This window comes from Myotis yumanensis, unplaced genomic scaffold (genome assembly GCF_028538775.1).
Source record: "Myotis yumanensis isolate MYYU_CA2020_CCGP unplaced genomic scaffold, mMyoYum1.0.hap1 SCAF_1, whole genome shotgun sequence".
Classification (NCBI taxonomy): Eukaryota; Metazoa; Chordata; class Mammalia; order Chiroptera; family Vespertilionidae; genus Myotis; species Myotis yumanensis.
Window position 1 is genome coordinate 58,396,974 of NW_027223752.1, and position 22,357 is coordinate 58,419,330.

The 22,357-nt window shown below is 36.6% G+C and overlaps 1 protein-coding gene across 4 annotated transcripts in view; it reads right to left on the reverse strand.

The window, feature by feature from the left end:
- Window positions 1–22,357, reverse strand: part of TCF12 (transcription factor 12) — a 365,067-nt gene that overhangs the window by 196,867 nt on the left and 145,843 nt on the right. For all 4 annotated transcript variants that reach the window (XM_070421983.1, XM_070422000.1, XM_070422011.1 and 1 more), the window contains one exon: window positions 3,121–3,223. In XM_070421983.1, the coding sequence (XP_070278084.1) occupies window positions 3,121–3,223 (103 nt within the window). The remainder of the gene's footprint in view (window positions 1–3,120; window positions 3,224–22,357) is intronic.

The following is a 22,357-nucleotide window of genomic DNA, read 5'->3' on the forward strand; positions in this document are numbered from 1 at the left end:
CATAATACAAAAAAAAAATTCCCTAGACATACAATCCCCCCTTTAATGGTGTTTTTTATTTGTTGCAGCAATGATGAAATATATTACTGCTTTCTATTAGCTTTAACTGTTTCTGAGCATTTATCATTCATAGCACTACTGTGAAGTGTCATCACCTGTTATAATGATTACGTATTAACAGTTGCAAATGATTCTAGTACCATGCCCATCTCAGTTGTGCTTTAACAATGAAGGTTTTTAGACTGAAACTTTCTTAAGTTGTCACTGGCTAGAAAAGTAAATCTATCCACTGTGACTCTACAGAGTACTATAAACCCACATTTTGAATATCTAATAGTCCAATTACTTCAGCTCTTATCAACTGGGAATGCCTGTTGCTATGTAACTATTCTACAATTTAAGAGACATTTATTTCCAAAAGCAAGCTATTGTCCTGCAGATTGCTTAGACCAGTGATGGAGAACCTTTTGAGCTCGGCGTGTCAGCGTTTTGAAAAACCCTACCTTAACTCTGGTGCCATGTCACATATAGAAAATTTTTGATATTTGCAACCATAATAAAACGAAGACTTATACTTTTAATATTTATTTTATATATTTAAATGCCATTTAACAAAGAAAAAATCAACCAAAACAATGATTTCTCGTGTCACCTCTGACACGTGTGTCATAGGTTCGCCATCACTGGCTTAGACTAAATTATTAGATACTTCATTTGATCACTTGTATTGGAAACAAAGGGAAAGAAGTACAGTAAATCAGATATTGCTAAAGACTGGTAAAATGCTTCTGAATATATCTGCTAAATCTTTTCAGAATTATTTCCCCCTTTCTTACAGGTAAATTAACATTTTTAAGATTAGGTTTAAAACTTACAATGAAAATGTATAGCTGTACCTTATTAACTGTACAATGCAGTTAGATGAATGCAGATTTTTTTCACTTGTACTGTATCAACCTGTTTAAAAACCTGAGTTTTTAAAATTTATTTTAACTTATTTTATACACAGGATAGGGATGACTATTAAAAGTATTCTAATAATAAACTCAAGAAACCAAAAAGCACATGCTCATAATTTCTCCAACTAAGAAAATGCTACCTCAAACTGAATTACAGAAATACTTTTAGTCAACAGCTGCTCAGAGCAAGTGGCTGACACATATTTCTCAGAATTCATTTAGTTCTCACACTTACCCAACAATTTTAACTAACCTTTGCTCAAAGCTGTGCTAATGATATAATTCTACTGGGCTTAAGAATCATCTCTGTGAGTTAAGAATAAAGGTAAGGACATAAATATTAAAATAAAAACCATTTCCTGATTTTTCAAAATACAGAGGTATAGCCTCAATTTAGAAAGCTTAATTCAATTTGAAATTACAAGCACATTGACTATAACATGCTCTGCCACATTTATTATAAGTTAAATGCTACTTGGGGAAAAAAATGTACTACAAAAGGAAATTATCTGAAGTGTCATATTATTTTATTTTGATAGTAAGCTCAATAGAAAATTTAAAAAATAAATTAGAATGTTTTCCTGGGCTAAGTGCAAGGAAAATTATTTTGTTCTAAATTTATTAAAATAAATTCTGATTTTAACCTGGAATGATCATGTATTTAATATTGAGATTTTCATTTACATTTATGTTAAAACAAACTGTCATTTTACACACAGTTTTTATTGCTGATTATAGATATTTTACTCTTACATAATACTCAATGATTCTGGTTTTATATTGGTAACTGCCTTATGCAAAATCCATACTAAAACATCAGACTTGTTTCCTCAGCACTTTACACAGAATAAGGGAAATAAACAAAGACTGTGTAAAGCAAAACCATTTGTAAAAAAATTGCAGACCACCAGGATTTTGGATTTGGATAATCCACTTAGATTAGCATGGCTGTGTCTTAAAAAGGACAATTCTAAGATCATAATGTAGGTCATGTCCTCAAAAATAGAGTAAGCAATGAAATCAATAACTATTACACAAAACCTTCCATATTTACATGACGCCACCAAAAACCAGTAAAACAGATTAAATAAAGCTTTTTAATGTGCTGAGCACCAGCATTAGCAAAAAGGAAAAATAATGTCATAAAACAGATTCTTTTGAATCAGGTTCTGCAAAAAAGATGAAAGTATCATATAAACGGGTGGCATCCAAACTGATTAAAGAAAAACAAAAAACCTTGGGCTTATCATTTCAGATTGTACAGCTATAAACTTTCATATGAGAAAGATAAAAGGGAGATGGGGTTGTAATGCAGGAAGTAAAGGGGAGATATAGAGAATGGTTAACATTAAAGGTTTTGCCAAAATATAATAATCAGGTTTAGTGGTAGGTAATATCCTTCAAAGTACAACTTTTCCATTGCAGAACAAAACTTTTAAAATCGCCAATATGAACCCAAGTGCTTAAAACAAAAGCTACAACATCTAAATGTACTATTAAGTTTTAATCAAATAGTGCCAAAAGAAAATATTATTCAATATAAGTAAAATCTGCCTAAAATTACTGCTTTGTTGTATTTTTAATTATCACAAACATACAACTGTTAAGACAAATAATAAATTATAAATGTCTCGGAAACACTTCTCTGCCCCAAAAGCAAAAAACAAAAAAAAATGCTTGATGTCACAAAAACACTGCAAAAATTGACAGTTAAAACATTGCTGCTTTCTTTTTTGACATCGATGACCATAATGCTCTATGAGAAAGATCCACATTTCTGGATGCTTGCTCCTCAAACTGAGCTGAACAGGAAAGCAGAGATGTCCCTAGAAACTCAGGAACTTTCCTCTAATCAGTGGTTCTCAACCTTCCTAATGCCACGACCCTTTAATACAGTTCCTCATGTTGTGGTGACCCCCAACCATAAAATTATTTTCGTTGCTACTTCATAACTGTAATTTTGCTACTGTTATGAATCATAATGTAAATATCTGATATGCAGGATGTATTTTCATTGTTCGCGACCCACAGGTTGAGAACCGCTGCGTCTAGATACTTATGTGTCCTTCCTGGACAAGGGGACAAAATATGCCTCTGACAAAATATGCCTCTTCACAAAGTAGGCTTTGTGAAGACTACTTGCAAAAAAGTACCAACTTACCCATCAGATTTGAGTTCATGAAAGGTGTTGGGGACAGGCCTTCATGGGCCCCTAATCGACTGTCATTCAAGTGATCACTGTAATGAGGGCTGTCTGTAAAACCCTAGGGGAAAAAAAAAGATGGGAGTGTTAAAGAGATTACTTGGCAGTCCTGCTAATTGAGCATAATCATCTAATTAATATACAGACTTACAAATGGTTATTCCTCACCAAGTTCCTTGTTCATTACTTAGAAAACTAAACAGAGTGCTTCTTTTGTTATTTTTAAGGTTTTAAAGTAAAAAAAAAAAAAAGTTTCTTGATCTTAAAGAAAATTAGCCCTATGATCTCTTTACAGCTAAGAAGAACGTTCTATAAATTCCTTTTAAAAAAGGGATGAACTAAGAAAATATATTTCTGTGTTAGAAAATGTTTATCTCTATCCTCCTTTTTCTGCCTCCTTTCCTAAGTGGCAAACAAATCTTTAGCAAAAAAGATCTGTTTATACTCCTTTTAATAGCAGTATAACAAAATATACTCTTACAGAAAGTGAGCCATGTAAAAAGGAAAACACATTAAAAATAGCTGACTTAAGTTTTTAAGTCTGAAAAATAAAACTACAAACAGCATGAAAACAATATAGCTAATATTATTTCACAATAGCCATTATTAAATCTCCCCTTATAACTGAAAACATGGTTTTTTAAAAGCAGAGAAGGAAAAACGATACCAACGTTTACAAATAAAATGTTACAAAAGCTCTGTGGATTAAAAACTGTTCTGGTTCTCAGACTCCTACACATACTAAGTACAGCATCACCTTCTAAAATTATACTGATAAGGCCTTGAACCCGAGTTAATTAAAACTGAAGATGATACCTATCCTTCTGCCAACTTAAAACAATTTTAGTGAAGATGAGAAAAACTAACAAGAGGCCAAACAAGAAAGACAACTGCCTTGGCTCACAGAAACCAGAAACCCCTCAGAATCCCCTGGGACTATAAAATCATCAATCACTGAACATTTATCATTAACGCAGACTGCAGGGTAACATTCAAAAAGACATTAATGGGGCTAAAATAGGCCTCACTATCTTTGCAGGCATGCTGTCAGTTCAACCAAAAGGCTAGGAACTGAGAGCTAAATAACTGTCAAATCATTACTATTGCTTATGGATGCATGTCACAAGTCCTTCTGCTGTTCTGTTTAAAAACTAATCTTCTGGGAGTGCTAACTCCCAAATGAATCACTGTTTCATTTTTATCTACTTTAGAATCAGTGATACACATGTGACAGACATTCAAGAAGAATCTCAGTGACATTTACAACTTGGTTATGACCACAAGAGTATCTATCCTCTGGTAACCACAACCATGTCCCGTCTGTCACAGCTACATACAGCAGAAGCTAGATACAAAATAGAATGGGGGTGGGGGGTGGGAAGGGCAATGGGGGGAAAAGGGGGACATATGTCATACTTTCAACAATAAAGATTTATTTTTTAAAAAGAATGGCTTCTAGGTCATTCCTTGGAGTTTTCTTTTGTTGCTTAAGACTGAACACTCTTGAAGTGTTAAGTAACATACTGCTATCGCACACATATCTGAGGGTTTCTCTGTGGCACTCCCTCTCACTGCCATTCTTAGGCAAAAGGTCAAAAGGTACAAAAAATTCACTGAGATATTGCTTATCATCATTAAACAATACCATTACTTGAGAAAAATACCAACAGAAATGTGGCCACATTGTTCACACTTCATCTGAATGCTAAAGGAATAATAATATATTGACTTTTATGTTCTCGGTTATTATTCTTAAAGCACAATACAAAGAACTTCCTTCTTTTATGACTAAAAAAAAATCACTTTAATTTTTTAAACTAATTCCTAAAGCACATATATACAAATAAATGTAAGTTTTAGGGTGTCATCAAATGACTGTACACACATGATGCATTAACTTAATTGATTAATGCAGTAGCAAAAAGGAATTCTATCTCTAAGTCTTCATTAATATGTGCTCAGAGAACACAACATTTATTTTACTATCAACCTTGCAAAAATAATAGTAAATATTGTCCCTACCCATATGCACTCACACAATGCAGGGCACAGCCGAGAATTACTACAAGATTATTTCCCAGTCTACTTAAAATCCCATAGAAATTTTTGAAATTTTATGGAATTATCATATTGCACTACATGGGAGTCTATGAACTTTTTTCATCATGTAAAAGCAAGATTTCAATATGGATCCTCAATATTTCTTCATAAATAATAAACATATATTATTAAACAACATATAAAATTTTGTAAGATATAAGTTTGCTCATTTAAGATAAACATTAAATAGAAGTTTGAATATTTGTTCTTGAAATGTTCATCTTTGTCCATACCATTTTCTTGAAAAGCAACAGCCCAAGAAGAACAACAAAATAGTTCTTCATCCACAGATACAATCTGATGATGGAGGAAGGACAAAGAAACCAAACTAATAAATGTTTGTTATAGTTTTAGATCTAATATATACACAATCCTCACTTATAAGACCTGGACACTGTTTAAGATTAATTTTGTTATTTCTTTCACATAGTAGTAGCAATGATACCCATCCAGGATATAACTTTTGGTGAACCAAGATGAAGAGTTACAAAATAATTTACAAACATTTAAATAAGATCACACGTTCAAGAATACGTTAATGTGTAAACTAGCTGGATGGTACCTAGAATAGTGCTTTGCCAACTTCAATGTTCATATCAATTAACTAGAGAACTTGTTAAAATGCAGATTAAGAAGTATAAGGTCTTGCTCTGGCTGGGCTGTTCAGTTGGTTGGAGCGTTGTCCCATGTATCAAAAAGGCTGCAGATTCAATTACCTGTCAGGGCACATACTTAGGTTGCGGGTTCCATCACTGGTTGGGGTGCCTATGGGAGGCATCTGATCTATGTTTCTCTCCCTCTCTCTCACTCTCTCTCTCTCTCAAATCAATAAAAACATATCCTCTGGTGAGGATAAAGAAAAAAAAGTGTAAGGTCTTGAGTAGGGCATTTTTAATACACAGGTGATGTTGATACTACCAGTTCACAGACCACATTTTTAATAGCAAGAACCTGGACAATTGGAAATAAAGATCTTTCATATAGAGAGAGGAGAAGCCCAAGTCTAGAAAGGTGATAGGTTACACCCCGCCTACCACCCTGAACCATATTAAAACACCAAAAGTTTCTAGGTTAAGTATAAATTAGGAAGAAAGACCATAGTTAACAAAAAAATCTAAAGCAATTAGAGTAACAAAATATTTTTATATATGTAGATATATACTCATCCATGTGCCCCAGCTTTAATGAGAAAAAGAATGCATGTTAATTGACCCACCGTTTAAATAACCAACTCTTTTTTTTCATATTAAGTTTTATTAAGTTTCAAATAGAAAACATTCCAAAAGGAGAAAAGTTATATATAATGCCTATGTTCTATATTCAAATAAAGAAAACACTATCATTCTGTTTCTTTTAAAGTCAGACATATCAAGACCAATTCTTTTCCAAAGAGAGCAGAATTAAGTCTGCTGGGTAAGTAAACTATTTGCCAAACAGCTTAAACAGCCAACTCTTTAAGTACCACACAGAGTTAGGCAATGAGAGCATAGATGCCCGTAAGCAGAAAAGACAAAAGAATGCCATAACATAATGCAATATGGAGCTGACAGAACAGCTTGGAATGAAGCAGAATAATGCAGTGACCAGTTAGATTATCAAAGGGCTGGAGAAAACAAAGGGAAGGCGACTGACCTGAGGAAGGAGTTGGAGTGAGGAGAAAGGAACAAAAACCAAGCAAGCAATGTTACAATGGAGCCTAAGTAGATCAGTCAGCTGTACTGATCAATGAAATGGATACTATTCAATTTTAGAATATAAAGGAATTAAACCAGTGAAATCATTAAATACAGAGCTGTTATGGTGCATACTTTAAATTGATAGAGCGTGACTGTGCTAATAAAAGTAGTCAAACCTGACCTCCTGGGGCTCTTAATTAAGATCTTGAATTCTGTACAATGGTTTTACCATGAAAATAACCATTAATGAAAATGAGATTTTTATCCATGAAAGATGATAAACACTACATTATGAAGGATAGGGCAATACTACCAGAACCATCTATCATAGTAGCTTTTTAGCCATAGTATGCTACTAACCACAAAAATATTTCCAAATACACCCTAAAAATTATTGTTCCTGTCTTACAATAAAAATGGACAGCACTCAAAAGATTAATAACTTATAAAATCAGTGGATACATAGATCACAAAACTGTTCAATTTTAACTTTAAATAAGTCTGTCTAAATTACAACTTAATTTGCAAATATTAAACACCTATGAATACACAGTACTTCATAAAAGCTTTGATATTATAAAATGTATTCTACATAATGCATTTCATACTTTTCTCTATGCTCATTTCCTGGTACAAAATTTAGAAACGTCAATCTCTGCTACAATATGACAACAGACTTGAAGTAATCAATCAAAGCTGCTATCATTTTTAAACTAATTTAAACTGCACATAATCAATCAAATCTTTTGTTCTATCAAAACCAAACAAAAGCACCCTGGTCTTTTTAAATAATAGTATTCTCCTCTGGTTTGTCTCCTCAAAAATACAAAAACTTTTTCCTTTGGTTAATTTTTTAAATAGCTAATTTAAAAACGTTATTCCACCCAAACAGTAAATAAGGTGTAATCACCAGAGAACCTTCCAAGTTGAGAACAGACTCATGGTTTTTCTAACCCATGTTGCGATTTCTTTATATGAAAACCACTGCCCATTTTAAAATATTCTTTCCAATTATTTTCAGTAGTTAAAAAGTGTATGTGTGGTGGAAAAGGCTCTTTCAATAAAGATTTACTTTCTCAGAAAAGCTTTTCCTGACCCTAGTACAGGACCAAATTGGGTGAAATCATTCTGAGCTCCCACAGCAGCAAGTATTTCCATCATATCATTGTCACACTTATTGAAATTACCTAATTATCCATTTAAATTATACCATAATTATCTGTTATAATTGCACAGTACAGTGTAGTGGGTAAATGTGGAATTTTTGAAGCCAGACTGGCACATGTGAATTCCATCTTTACCATACACTAGCTATGCGACTTGGGACAACATTATCTTTCTCGCCTATTTCCTTAAATGTAAATTAGGGGTAATACTAATATCATCATTCACAAGTTGTAATTAAGCATTAAATAAGGAAATATATGTAGTAATTGAAAAAGTGCCTGGCACACAGTAAATGCTAGCCATTATTAGTATCATCTCAGTTAGAGATTGCTATGTCTTACAAATTCTGAAGACAAGGACTGTGTCTGCTCTTTCACAAGAACATTCTCAGAACAATGGCTGGCACATACAGAGCAGGTGCTCAATAAATGATGGATGGGAGTTTTCAGCTGTTAAATCTTTAAAATGCTGAAAGGCTTTAGATATTATGCAATCAGTTTTTCCATAGAACACCCAATAACTAGCAGAAAGAAGGCTGATAAGTTACTAGCTTTTCTAACAAGGCTGAACAAGTAACCACAGAATTTTCATATTCAAAAAACCTCAACTATTCAAATCCTATAGCTTCTAAGTAGTCAAATCCAGCAGAATCAGACAAAAAGCATAAGCTACCAGAAATCTCTGGATGAGGCCTAAATATAAATGAGAGGTCACACCTCAAAGAGAAGTAAAATGGAAATAAAAATAAAGAGAAGTAACATATGAAGTTTAAAAGAGAAAAAAGTCCTTATTATACTTCATTATTTACTCCTATGATAAATTACCAAAATAAATATTTAGATAAATAAGGTTACACTTTTTAAACAAATCCTTGAATACGATGGTCTCTCAATTAAATACATCTATGAAAAAGTGGGTTGACTTGATGTCAACAGTCTGTTACCTGAAAGCCAAATTTGTGTTTACTAGTATATCACTCCATACTTTTTCACTAGTGACAAGCACATTAATGAGCACACAGTATATGACTAATAAATATGTTAACTTAATAAATGAATGAACAATGTTCACTGTTAACGAATCAGGTCTACATCAGAAAAAGCTACCTAATATTCAATATGTTAAGGTTCTGTTATCCTTTAAGAGGTCAGCTGCTAACACACAATCAATTTTCTTGACAGAGAAATGGATTGTCACCCAGATACATAAATTCCTAAACGACAAGAATGTTTTAATTCCTCCCTATGATCCCCAAAGAGATCAGCACAGAACTTATGCATGTAATTAAGTGCTTACGTTTTGTTTGTTTTTTTAAGGATGAATAGTTTTTCCAGGTAGCTTTTTACTTATGAATGCTAAGTAGTTTCATATAATTACAATAATTCCAGACTGAAGAGTAGGTCTTGAATTGTCATGGGTGGGAGGAAAGAATCAAAATCTTTTAGAGAGAGAAAGGATTCTCATAAAATATGACGGATACGTGTAATACTGCTTAGCATGAAATGCTTTTGAACACGAGATCCCAGATGATCATTTTAAAAAGTTCACATGGGTTCAGTTCTAAGTTGAATTCATCCATGTTCACAAATATATCCATGTAACTGCTAATGCCATCTGTTAGAAGCTATCAGAGTGCCTACTAAATAAATTAACTGATATAAACATGCCAGCACTGTATTAAGGCTTTAATGTGTTTTATCAGTTAATTTGAACTATATACAGATACTATATTTTCCTCATCTCATAATTGAGGAAATTTTGTCTTAGAGAATTTAAATAACTTTCCCAAAGTCAGAGAGTAGTAAAGTAACTTAAACTTGGAATTGTGACAGCAGATGACTTAATGTTAGCCACTAATTTTTTGATTTCCAGCACCAAGAAATCTGTCAATAGAGTATACACTTAAATAGAGAATAATTTCCATTAAGCCAGCCATTTTCAATGTCTCAGAACCCCTTTGGTCTCAGGGCTTCTTGTATAAAAAATATTTTGTCTTGCCCTAGCCAGTTTGGCTCAGTGGGTAGACAGTTGGCCCACAGACTGCAGGGTCATGGGTTTGATTCTTGTCAAGGGCACATAATTCAGTTGCAGGCTCAATCCCCGGCCCTGATTGGAGCACATGCGGGAGGCAATCAATTGATAAGTCTATTTCACATTGATGTTTCTCTGTCTCTCCCCCTCCCTTCCACTCTCTCTAAAAATCAATGGGAAAAATATCCTCAGGTGAGGATTAATAATCTCAAAAACCACTGAAAACCCAAAGAACTTTAAATTATGTGGGACATACCCATTGATATTTACCATATTAGAAATTACACCTGAAAAAATTTAAAAACACAAGAACCGTCAGAGCAAAAGCATCATCACTTACCATGAAGCATTTGGAAATTCATAGTATACTCCGGAAAGAAAGATTGAAATGGCAAACAACTTCTTAGTAGTATATTGAAAAAAATAGTTTTAACCTTGCAAAAAGAGTTAAAAGGGTCTGAGGACATCCCTTGAGGGCTCCTGGACTATGAGGGGGAGGCAGGCCGGGCTGAGGGACCCCCCCTCCCCCGTGCACGAATTTCATGCACTGGGCATCTAATCTACACTAATAAAAGAGAAACATGCAAATTGGTGTCACACTGCTACACTTCCCATTGGCTAATCAGGGTGATATGCAAATTAACTGCCAGCCAAGAAGGTGGCCAGCAGCCAGGCAGCTTGAAGCGAACATGAGGCTTGCTTGCTTCAGTGACGGAGGACTCCAACGTTCCCCACCTGCCGCTGCTGGCCTCTGAGCTTGCAGTCTGAAACATTGTTACAAATATAGAAGCTAAACAAAACTCCAGAAACCTGCTTTCAGCCAGCCAGGATCTCAGAGCTGGAGTTGAAAGTGTTTCGATTATAGAACCGAAACAAACCAGATACCTGCTTTCAGCAGCCCAGGCCTCAGAGCTGGAGCCAAGCCTCAGAGCTAAAGCTGGTCCAGAATAAAAAGAAAAAAGAAGAAAAGGACAGGTTGGGAGCTTCAGTCACCCGCCAGCCTGAAAACAGCCCTCAGCCCCTCACCCAGATTGGCCAGGCACCCCAGTGGGGACCCCAACCCTGACCCAGGACACCCTTCAGGGCAAACCAGCCGGCCCCCACCCGTGCACCAGGCGTCTATCCTATATAGTAAAAGGGTAATATGCCTCACAGCACCGGGATCAGCGGAGCCGCGAGGCCTCCCGGCACCGGGATCAGCGGACAGGGGGCAGCGCCCAAACCCCCTGATCGCCCTGCGGCTCTGTGTGTGACAGGGGGCGGGGCAACAACCTTCCTATCCGCCCTGCTCTGTTCGTGACAGGGGAAGGCGCCCCAACCCCCTGATCAACCCTGCTCTGTGCCTGATAGGGGGGAGCTCCCCAACCCCCTGATCGCCCTGCGGCTCTGTGTGTGACAGGGTGCGGCGCCCCAACCTCCCCCCACGGGCCCTGCTCTATGTGTGGCGGAGTAGAGCCATAACCTCTCCATCGGCCCTGCCCTGAGTGTGACAGGGTGTGGTGCCCCAACCCCCTGATCTGCCCTGCCCTGCCCTGAGGGTGACAGGGTGGGGTGCCCCAATCCCCCTATCGGCCCTACTCTGTGAGTGACAGGGGGGAGCTCCTCAACCCCCTATCGGCCCTGCTCTGTGCGTGACAGGGGGAGCTCCCCAACCCCCTGATTGGCCCTGCTCTGTGCATGACAGGGGGTGGCACCGCATCCTCCCCATCGACCCTGCCTTGAGTGTGACAGGGGGCGGTGCCCCAACCCCCCCAATCGGCCCCACCCTGAGCGTGACTGAGGGTGGCATTGAAACCTTCTAATCCGCCCTGCTTTGTCCATGACAGGGGGTGGCGCCCCAACTCCCCAATCAGCCCTGCTCTGAGCCCGACCAGGGGCTGCACCTAGGGATTGGGCCTGCCCTCTGCCTCCCAGGAGCAGGCCTAAGCCAGCAGGTCGTTATCTCCCGAGGTGTCCCAGACTGCGAGAGGGCACAGGCCGGGCTGAGGGCCCCCCTCTCCCCCCCGAGTGCACAAATTTTTGTGCACCGGGCCTCTAGTAATAATAATAAAAGTGTAATATAGTAATTAGACCAGACGACCTTCTAGATCAGTGATGGCGAACCTATGACACGCATGTCAGAGGTGACATGCAAACTCATTTTGGGTGACACGCATCGACAGAGACAAAAAATTGCATAATTCAAATATCTGTCTCTCACAACGGCCAGAGTTGGGCATCACTCGAGTAATATTATTACTCACACTACTCATGATCAATAATACAATTCTAAAACCAGATGTAAACATGTACATCAGTGTTGTGTAGCAAAGATACATAGTGAAAACATCCAAGATACATTGTTCCAATATTGACATTAATATAAAAAGGTTAAGAATTGCACTATAAAGAGATTAATCTTTACTCATGACATTTTATTTTTACTCGAGTGACAAAATGCCCAATTCTGGAAACGGCCTCGTTATTGTCAGCATGTGCCTCGGATAAGCTTCCCGTGTGTTCGGGTGCATTCGGCAAACAGACGCACTTGATCGCCATGTTCGTTAGGAGACAGGAGTGGGAGGGTTAGAAGAAAAAGATATACAGTGCAACAGTGCTTGACGAGACATTCTGCGTGTCGGATAATTGAATACAGCACCATATATTTGTTGGTTATACATACTATCTTTGAATTGTTTTGCACCAGGAGTCAGTGCAACAACACTGCAAAAAGTTAATAGGTAAGAAACCTATCAACCTTTTATAAAAAACGCTGTGATTTATATTTATTTATTTTTGCAGCCTTGTGATGGAGAATCAAAAAAATAAAAAAGCAAGATTGAATGATAAAGGAAGTGGAAGTAGCAGTAGTCGACCCTTTCAAGATATATGGACCGAGATGTACGGGATTGTCGACAGAAACAACAGATCATTGTGCATACTGTGTAATGAAACGGTAGTAAGCAGAACGTGGAATGTAAAGAGACATTTTGAAACTAATCATTGTCAGCTCTTGAAAAAAAGTATTGATGAAAGGAAGGAATACATTTCTAGGCAGCTACACCTCTATAAAAGTCAATCAAATTCCATCATTAAATTTGTAAGATGCTCTACAAATTTAACATCAGCAAGTTACTGTATTGCTCACTCCATAGCTCAGCATGGAAAAGCCCTCAGTGACGGAGAATTTATTAAGGAAACATTTCTAAGATGTGCACCAGCTCTATTTCATAATATGAAAAATAAAGATGATATTATTAAAAGAATTTCTGAGTTAGCACTCAGTAGAAATACTATCAAAGACAGAATAACAGATCTTTTTTTTTTTTTCGCTTAAAGTATTACAAAGGGTATTACATAAGTGTCCTTTTTCCCCCCCCCGCCCTTGACAAACCCCTACCCTCCCTTACCCCCCAGTGTCTTATGTCCATTAGTTATGCTTATATGCATGCATACAAGTCCTTCGGTTGATCTCTTACTCCCCTCCCCCCTGCCCCCCAACTCTCTCTGGCCTTCCCACTGCAGTTTGACAATCAGTTTGAGGCAGCTCTGCCTCTGTATCTATTATTGTTCAAAAGTTTGTAATGGTCTTTATTATCCATGAATGAGTGAGATCATGTGGTATTTTTCCTTCATTGACTGGCTTGTTTCACTTAGCATAATGCTCTCCAGTTCCATCCATGATGTTGCAAATGGTAGGAGTTCCTTCTTTTTAACAGCAGCATAGTATTCCATCGTGTAGATGTACCACAGTTTTCTAATCCACAGAATAACAGATCTTAACAAAAACATACATCAATTTAAAAAAGACTTAAATAGTTGTAAATATTTTTCGATTTCTATTGATGAAACTACTGATGTCACATTAAATGCTCGGTTAGCCATTATTGCTAGATATTCTGATGGTCTCACAATGAGAGAGGGGTTGATAAAGTTAGAATCAGTGCCAATAAGTACATCAGGAAACGAAATATGTAAGGTTGTTATAAAAACATTCAGTGATCTAAACATTGATATCTCTAAAATTGTGTCAGTCACGACAGATGGGGCACCAAATATGGTGGGAAAAAATGTGGGATCCCTGAAATTGTCTATGGAAGCTATTAGACATCCACTTGTACCTTTTCATTGCATTATCCATCAGGACGTGTTGTGTGCCAAATTGGGATTCTCAGAATTGAATGATTTAATGTGAATTGTAACAAAAATTGTGAATTTTATAGCTTCTTGACCCCTTCACAAGCGAGAATTTTCTGCACTTTTACAGGAAGTTGATTCAACCTACAGTGGACTACTGATGTTCAATAATGTGAGATGGCTGAGACAAGGTAAAGTACTTGAGCGATTTGTGGAGTGCTTTGAAGAAATTACAGTATTTATTGAGAATAAGGATCTTGCAAACTTTCCTCAGATCAATGATCATAAGTGGGTTAGCAATTTGATGTTTTTTACAGATCTCTCTGTTCATATGAATGAACTGAACTTAAAATTACAAAGTTTTGGCAAAAGTATTGAAGTTATGTTTGGATACATCAAATCTTTTGAAAGTAAACTTAAAATTTTCAAGCGAGTTATTGAAACTAAAACTTGTAAGTATTTTCCTCGGATAAATAAGTATTTCGAGAAGGCCACTACAACGAGTGTAATGGAGTCCATACTTATGTACCAGAATATAGTAAACTCGTTATTTGAACAGTTCAGTGAAAGATTTGACCAATTTAGAAGCCTAGAACAGACCATTAAAACAATTAAGTATCCAGATGTAGTTGTTTACATTACTTTGGAATTAAAGGATTTCCAATGGATGCAAATTGACGATTTAGAGATGCAACTTGCAGATTTTCAAGGTAGCATTTGGACTCATGTGTTTGTCAACTTAAGGTCGACACTTGAAAATCTGGAACGAAATCGTTTGAACAATGAAGAAGAGTGCAAATACGAACAAGAAATTTTGAGTGCTTGGAACAGAGTACCTGACACTTTTAGCGACTTAAAAAATCTAGTGATGGCTTTGCTAACAATTTTTTCATCAACATATTTTTGTGAGACTTTGTTCTCAGCATTAAATAATATTAAAATGAACAAAAGAAACCGGCTAACAGATGAAGTTAGTGGCGCTTGCTTGGCCTTGAAGTGCACCAAGTATGAACCTGCAGTCGAAGAATTAGCAGACAAACTTCAGCACCAAAAAAGTCACTAATTTCTAGTTTTCATACCATTTGATTATCATTGTTTTTATTATTTTTTCCTAAATGTACATTGTTTTTCTGTTTTTGTTCATTTTATACATTTTTTGGTTGATTTTTCTTTGTTAAATGGCATTTAAATATATAAAATAAATATCAATAATATAAATATTTTTTTTTACTATGGTTGCAAATATCAAAAAAAAATTTATGAATATTTCTATATGTGACACGGCACCAGAGTTAAGTTAGGGTTTTTCAAAATTTTGACACACCAAGCTCAAAAGGTTCGCCATCATTGTTCTAGACGAAGCCGGGGCTGCGAGGGAAGCCCGGGTACCCAGTGCCTGCCGGCAGCCGGAGGAAAGCCCAGGTCCCGGGTGCCAGAGGGAGGCCAGTGCCAGCAGCCGGGGGAAGGAAGGTCTACTCTTGCACGAATTTCATGCATTGGGCCTCTAGTCCTCTAGTAAAAGCCTAATATGCTAAGTGTCCGGTCATCCGTTCAACCAATTAAAGCGTAATATGCTAATGATATGCTAAGGCCGCTCAACCTCTCGCTATGATGTGCACTGACCACCAGGGTGCAGACAGTCAACCAGTCGACCAGTTGCTATTACGTGAACTGACCACCAGGGGGGCAGACAGTCAACCTGTCAATCAGTAACTATGATGTGCACTGACACCCAGGGGGCAAACACTCCAACCAGTAGGTTAGCTTGCTGCTGGGGTCCAGCTGATTGGGACTGAGCAAGACGGACCGGACACACCCTGGAACCCTCCCGCAGTCCCTCCCTTGCTGGCCAACCTCCCACATCCCTCCCCGGTCCTGATCATGCACCGGTGGGGTCCCTTGGCCTGTCTAGCACCCTCTTGCAATTCAGGACCCCTCAGGGAATGTTGGAGAGCTGGTTTTGGCCCGATCCTGTAGGCCAGGTTGAGGCACCCTACTGGTGCATGAATTCATGCACCGGTCCTCTAGTAGTACTAAAAATGCCTATTAGAAAAGATGAAAGGTCTCAAATCAATTACCTCAACCTCAAACTTAAGAAATTAGAAAGCAAAGAGCAAATTAAACTCAAAGTAAAGGTAAAAGTAGAAAAAAAGAAAAGGCCAATGAAAGCAAAAATTAGTTCTTTGAGAATATCAATAAAATAGGTAAGCCTCTAGCCATACTGATCAGGAAAAAGAAAGGAAAACAATTCATCAATATCAGGAATGAGGTTGGTATTGCAACTACGGATCCTACAAACATTGTGCCAGGTAGATTCTAAAATGGCCCAAGGGTCTCTGTCTTCTGGTATTCATACCCCTATATAAACCATTCCTCTTGAGTGTGAGCTGACCTAATGACTTGCTCCTAATCAATAGAACATGGCAAAAGTGATGGATGCCATGTCTATGATTAGGCTCCACAATATTGTGTCTTCTATCTTGCTAGCAAACCCTCTCCCTTGATGGCTTTGATGAAGTTGCTGTGATGAAAAGACCAAATTAGCAAGATACTGAGGACACCTTCCAGACAATAATCAACAGGGAACTGTGGCCCTCAGTTCAAAAACTAAAGGAAAATGAATCCTGCCATAAACCAAATGAGCTTGGAAGCAGATGCTTCACAAATCAGTCTTTCAAATGGGACTCCAGTTCTGGCCCATTACCCAATTCTGTTATACAATTCTGTATAATAAATATACAGATATCTATTATAGTTTTATTCAAGACATGAACAACCAGAAATGAAATAAAAAATATAATCATAAGAACATTAAAAATTATTGTTATAAACTGAATGTAAGTTGTGCAAGATGCGTTCAATGAAAAATGTAAAACATTACTAAGAGAAATTAAAGAAGTTTAAATAGAAGGATATACCATATTCGTGGATCAGAAGGCTCCCCATTGTTAAAATGAGTTCCCCTTAAATTGATCTATAGATTCAATGTAATCCCAAACAAAATCCAGAACACTTTATAGAAAATGATAGGCTGGTTTAAAATATTTCAATTTATATGCAAAGCACCTAGAATACGCAAAAAAAAATTTAAAACCAAATAACAGATTGGAAGACATACACTATCTCATATCAAGGTTTATTTTAAACTAGTGGCCCGGTGCACGAATTCGCGCACATTGAAAGGAAATTAATTAGAAGAAATATTTCAATATCGCCATTCGCCCTTTCTCTACAATAGAAGTGTCAACCAAACTCACAATCGACAATGATAGAGCGAAACACACGTGTGCGATTGGCACCAGCGAGAGCTTTATATATATCGTGCATGCACAACTCAACTTAAGCTTTTATGTACATAGAATAAACTTGCTTAATTAGACCTGCTTTCTGGTTTAGCTAAACTTTTTCCAGCCCAATGAAGCACCCCAACCTCTCTTTCAGTTGAGTGTCAGCAATACAGCAATAAATATCAACATGAAGCACATTATTATTGTAGATCACACAGGGAGAACAAAGGGTAAAATATTTAACTGCATCAAGTGTTTGACTATATTCTGTGCAGTGAGAAAACCTGAAGTCATTTTCAAGGTCCACCATTTCTTACTTCTTTTCAGTCGGGTCAAGTTTCTAAGCTTTCTAAATCTCCGTTTTCTGGCTAATGAAAAGAAAATAGGATTCCACCGAGTCTCCTATCTACCTACACCAGGACTTCTGTGAGGATCAAATAAGATGAGGCACGGGAAAATGCTTCACAGACATTTGGTTAGAGTATGAAATATCTGCACCTGGCTATAAAGCAGTGGTTCTCAACCTTCCTAATGCCTCGACCCTTTAATACAGTTCCTCATGTTGTGGTGACCCCTAACCATAAAATTATTTTCATTGCTACTTCATAACTGTAATTTTGCTACTGTTATGAATTGTAAAGTAAATATCTGATATGCAGGATGTATTTTCATTGTTACAAATGGAACATAATTAAAGCATAGTGATTAATCACAAAAACAATATGTAATTATATATGTGTTTTCTGATGGTCTTAGGCAACCCCTGTGAAAGGGTCGTTTGACCCCAAAGGGGTCGCGACCCACAGGTTGAGAACCACTGCTATAAAGCAACTCATGTTCCTGGGCTGAAGAAACTGCAAGGAGGCTAGGTGACGTCATTACCTGGCACCCACAGCCACCGTTTTCAGGCTGGGCTGGGAGCCGCATTTTGCACCATGGGGTCTCGGCAGCATGGGCTGTGATCAGGTGGGCTGTCGCTCCAGGGTGGTGACGGGGCCTGTGTCCCACTTGGGGAAAGCCGAGTGTTGCTTTGTGGGCACCAGGTCCACAGTGCTAGTGCACATCACGGCAGCTCCTGCATTGTGCGTCTGCCCCTGGTGGTCAGTGCACGTCATAACGACAGGTCAGACAGTCAAACACTTAGCATATTAGCCTTTTATATATATAGATGTACAGTAATGCAGTATGGTCTTGGTGTGATGATTAAAAAAAAAACAATGGAACAGAATAGAGTAAAAAATGGATCTTTTCATATATGTTAATTGATTTTCAGAGGTAACTAGGGAATTCAATGGGGAAAAAAATCTCTTAAACAACAGATACCAATAAAACAGGAGCCTTACTTCACACCTTATTAAAAAAGAACTGCAATGGATCACAGATCTAAATAAACAGTTAAATGTATAAGTTGTTTAATTTACTATGCCTTGAGACTGCTATGTTACTAGCAGTCAAACTTATTTCAAAAGAGATACAGAAGGATTCCCTGGATGGGAAAATATGTGAGAAGTATGTTGCACTCCTTTCTTAAAGGTTTATAATTTACAGTAATATTAAAAAACAAAAATCTAACACCAATAAAAATGTTTAATTTTGTTTAATACATAAATATGGTGGACCATGGAACTGTGTATTTACAAATTGTTTATTAATATCGTATTAAACAGTTTGAGTCACTGTAATCGTGTTCAAATTTTTTACATGTTAGGAACTATGTCCAGAATAAGTAACTAATTTGATCAAGTTTGCTTGTCTAATGGAAGAAGTTCACTTGTTTCCAGGCTTAAGTCCTCTGTTTTTTTGTATTACAAAACAGATAATCATTTTCACTTGGTATGCCTTTGAGGTTTCATAATCAAGTACTGCTTCTATTTCTGTGCATCTACTCTCCCAGGGCCATCATTATTAGAACTTTTATCATTCTATAGTATAATAATCTGTCTTTCCCATAAGAAAGAGCACTACTTTTGCCCAGGGTATGTGAGCTAATCATTTTTGTTTTGCCCAACTAATTCCAGAGAGAGAAAATAGTGGAATCTCAATAAATGCTTCATGAATGAAAGAAGTAGAAGAAAAAATGTGAGATCCCAAAAACTAGAGTATAGAAGTTCAAAAGAAGACTATAAGATTTAAAAAGGGAAGATACTGAGGAAAAGTGATCTAAAGATGTAAGGTAGGGTTAGTGGCAAATCAAGTACAGTATTTTCAGAGCACAATCTCAGAAAAGTATGAACTCAATGAGATGTAATGTTATCATCAATGCAGAGAAGATATTTGGTTCAGGATAGCTGATACTTTATTGTTTAATCACTAAATAATTTCCTAAACACCAAGAATACGTTCTGCTTCATGCCAAATGTAGCATATTGATTACAATATAAAACCACATCCAAATAATTACTTCATTTGATAACACAAAAGATTAAGCATTAGTTCAATAAATTAAAGGAAAACCTTGCAAGCTTATTTTCAGAAAACGTTAGAATAAATGACAACAAAAATATATCACAAAAGGAACTAAAATTAATTGATTATGCTATGTTTGACCACATAATCAATCTCATTTAGGTCTCTTAACTACCCTATGATGTAGATAACCTTTAAAACATTTTTGAGAAACTAAAGCCTCTTCTTTTTGAATTTACATTCCTATGAATCTGGGCTACATACTTTTTCTCACAATAATCTCCAAATCCCAAAATCTGTGAGATAGTAAACTTTTCCAACAGTTTCAATTTTGTAAACATAATTTTCTGATTTATAGAACCTATTGGTGAGTATTTAAAAACTAGAATAGGTCCCTCATTTTGTTCAGGACATATTCCAGCTTCCTCCCTAAGGAGCATCCAAGATTATAAAACTCCTAACATGGTTCTGCATCAGAAGGGATCTGTATACTTTTCATGAAACTGGATGTAAGAAGAGGAACACTTATACACGACCTAATAAACTCCAGATATTACACTACATATTTTATAAAACTTCCTCTATTTAATTCTTATACATATTTATGAGAGCAATCTCTTTGCAAATGATAAAACTGAGGCTCAAATTAAGTATTTTATCTTTTTCAAGGTCAAAGATAGTGGTAAAACCAAGAAGCAAACTTACCTGATTTATTCCATGGCTTTATTTTTTTTACATATAAAAGTGAATATTTTTATAAGAAATAAAGATAGCCCCATCGTGTTACAACTTCTAGAGTATCTATCTTTAAAGTCCTTGATAAGTAGAAATAACAACTGTTTGGGGTCTCTTTTATACTTCAGCAAATGTAATATGATAGAAAGAAACAGTAATTTAGAGTCATATTAGTCTTAGATATTTAATATCTGGTAAGTTTTCTATATTCTCTGAGCCTAAATTTCCTTGACTTCTAAAATGTACAGGATTTTTCCTAGAAGAAAACAAAGGCTCGTAAAATCTTGGACATTTCTCACAGCAATATTTATTTTATACATCTCCTCAGGCAAGGGAAACAAAAGAAAAAAATAAACAAATGGGACTACATTAAACTCAAAAGTTTCGGCACAGCAAAGGAAACTATCAACAAAATGAAAAGACAACCTACTGAATGGGAGAACATATTCACCAATACATCTGATAAGAGGTTAATATCCAAAATTTATAAAGAGCTCATAAAACTCAACACCAAAAACAAACAATCCAATTTAAAAATGGGCAAAAGACCTAAACAGACAGTTCTCCAAAGAGGACATACAGATTTCCAATATACATATGAAAAAAAATTAAAAATGGAACTGCCCTATGACCCAGGAATTTCACTTCTGGGAATTTATCTAAAGAAACCTGAAATACTAGCTCGAAAGAATATATGTACCCCTATGTTCATTGCAGCATTATTTAGAATAGCCAAGATTTGGAAGCAACCCGTGACCATTAGTAGAAGAGTATATAAAATAGCTATGGTACATTTACACAACAGAATACTACTCAGCTGCAAACAGGAAGAAAATTACACCCTTTGTTACTGCATGGATGAACCCGTTATGCTAAGTGAAATAAGCCAGTCAGAGAACGAAAAGTACATGATTTCATTCATATGCAGAATCTAATGAACTGAACAAATAAGCAAAATAGGGACAGACTCATAGATAGAGAGAGTAGGTAGACAACTCTGGTGGGGGGGGAGGGGTTCTGTGGTAGGGGTAGGTTTGCAAAAAAAGAAGTAAAAGAGAAAGAACTCATGGACAGGGATAACCGTGTGGTGACTACGGGGGAGTAGGGGAGTGGGTAGAAGTAGAAGAGGGTATATATGGGATAAATGGTGATAGAAAAAGAAAATAAAGGGGGGGAATGTATAGGATTTTAAAAATGACTTCTTGGTGAGCTGGTATGAAACTTAGAATAGGCATCACATGAAAGGTCTTAAACTATATTGTGACAAATGCTGGTTATGATTATTGTTATTAATAAAAATAGGCTAAGCAGGCCTAAAAATGTATTCAGCAGACTCTATCCTAAATTATTTCCTAAGTTTATAGGAAATAATTAAAAAGCCATCAGAAACTAGGACTTCAACAATTACAAAAAGGGACACAAGAGAGATTTTAAAAGATTAATATGTTTTGACTTCTACTTGTTAACTTTAAAGACTAAACAATGAGAAGAAAAAAGAGAGACTTGCAAAGATCAATCCTGATAAACATGCTATTTCATAGGCATACAAAGTGAAACTCACAGTGAGGTGAGAAAGGCTCTTTCCAGAAGATCTATATTAGAGCATCTCAACTGGCATTGTACCTAGAATGGCTAGACTGAAAAAATAGGTTTGACTGGCTTAAAATGGAATCATCA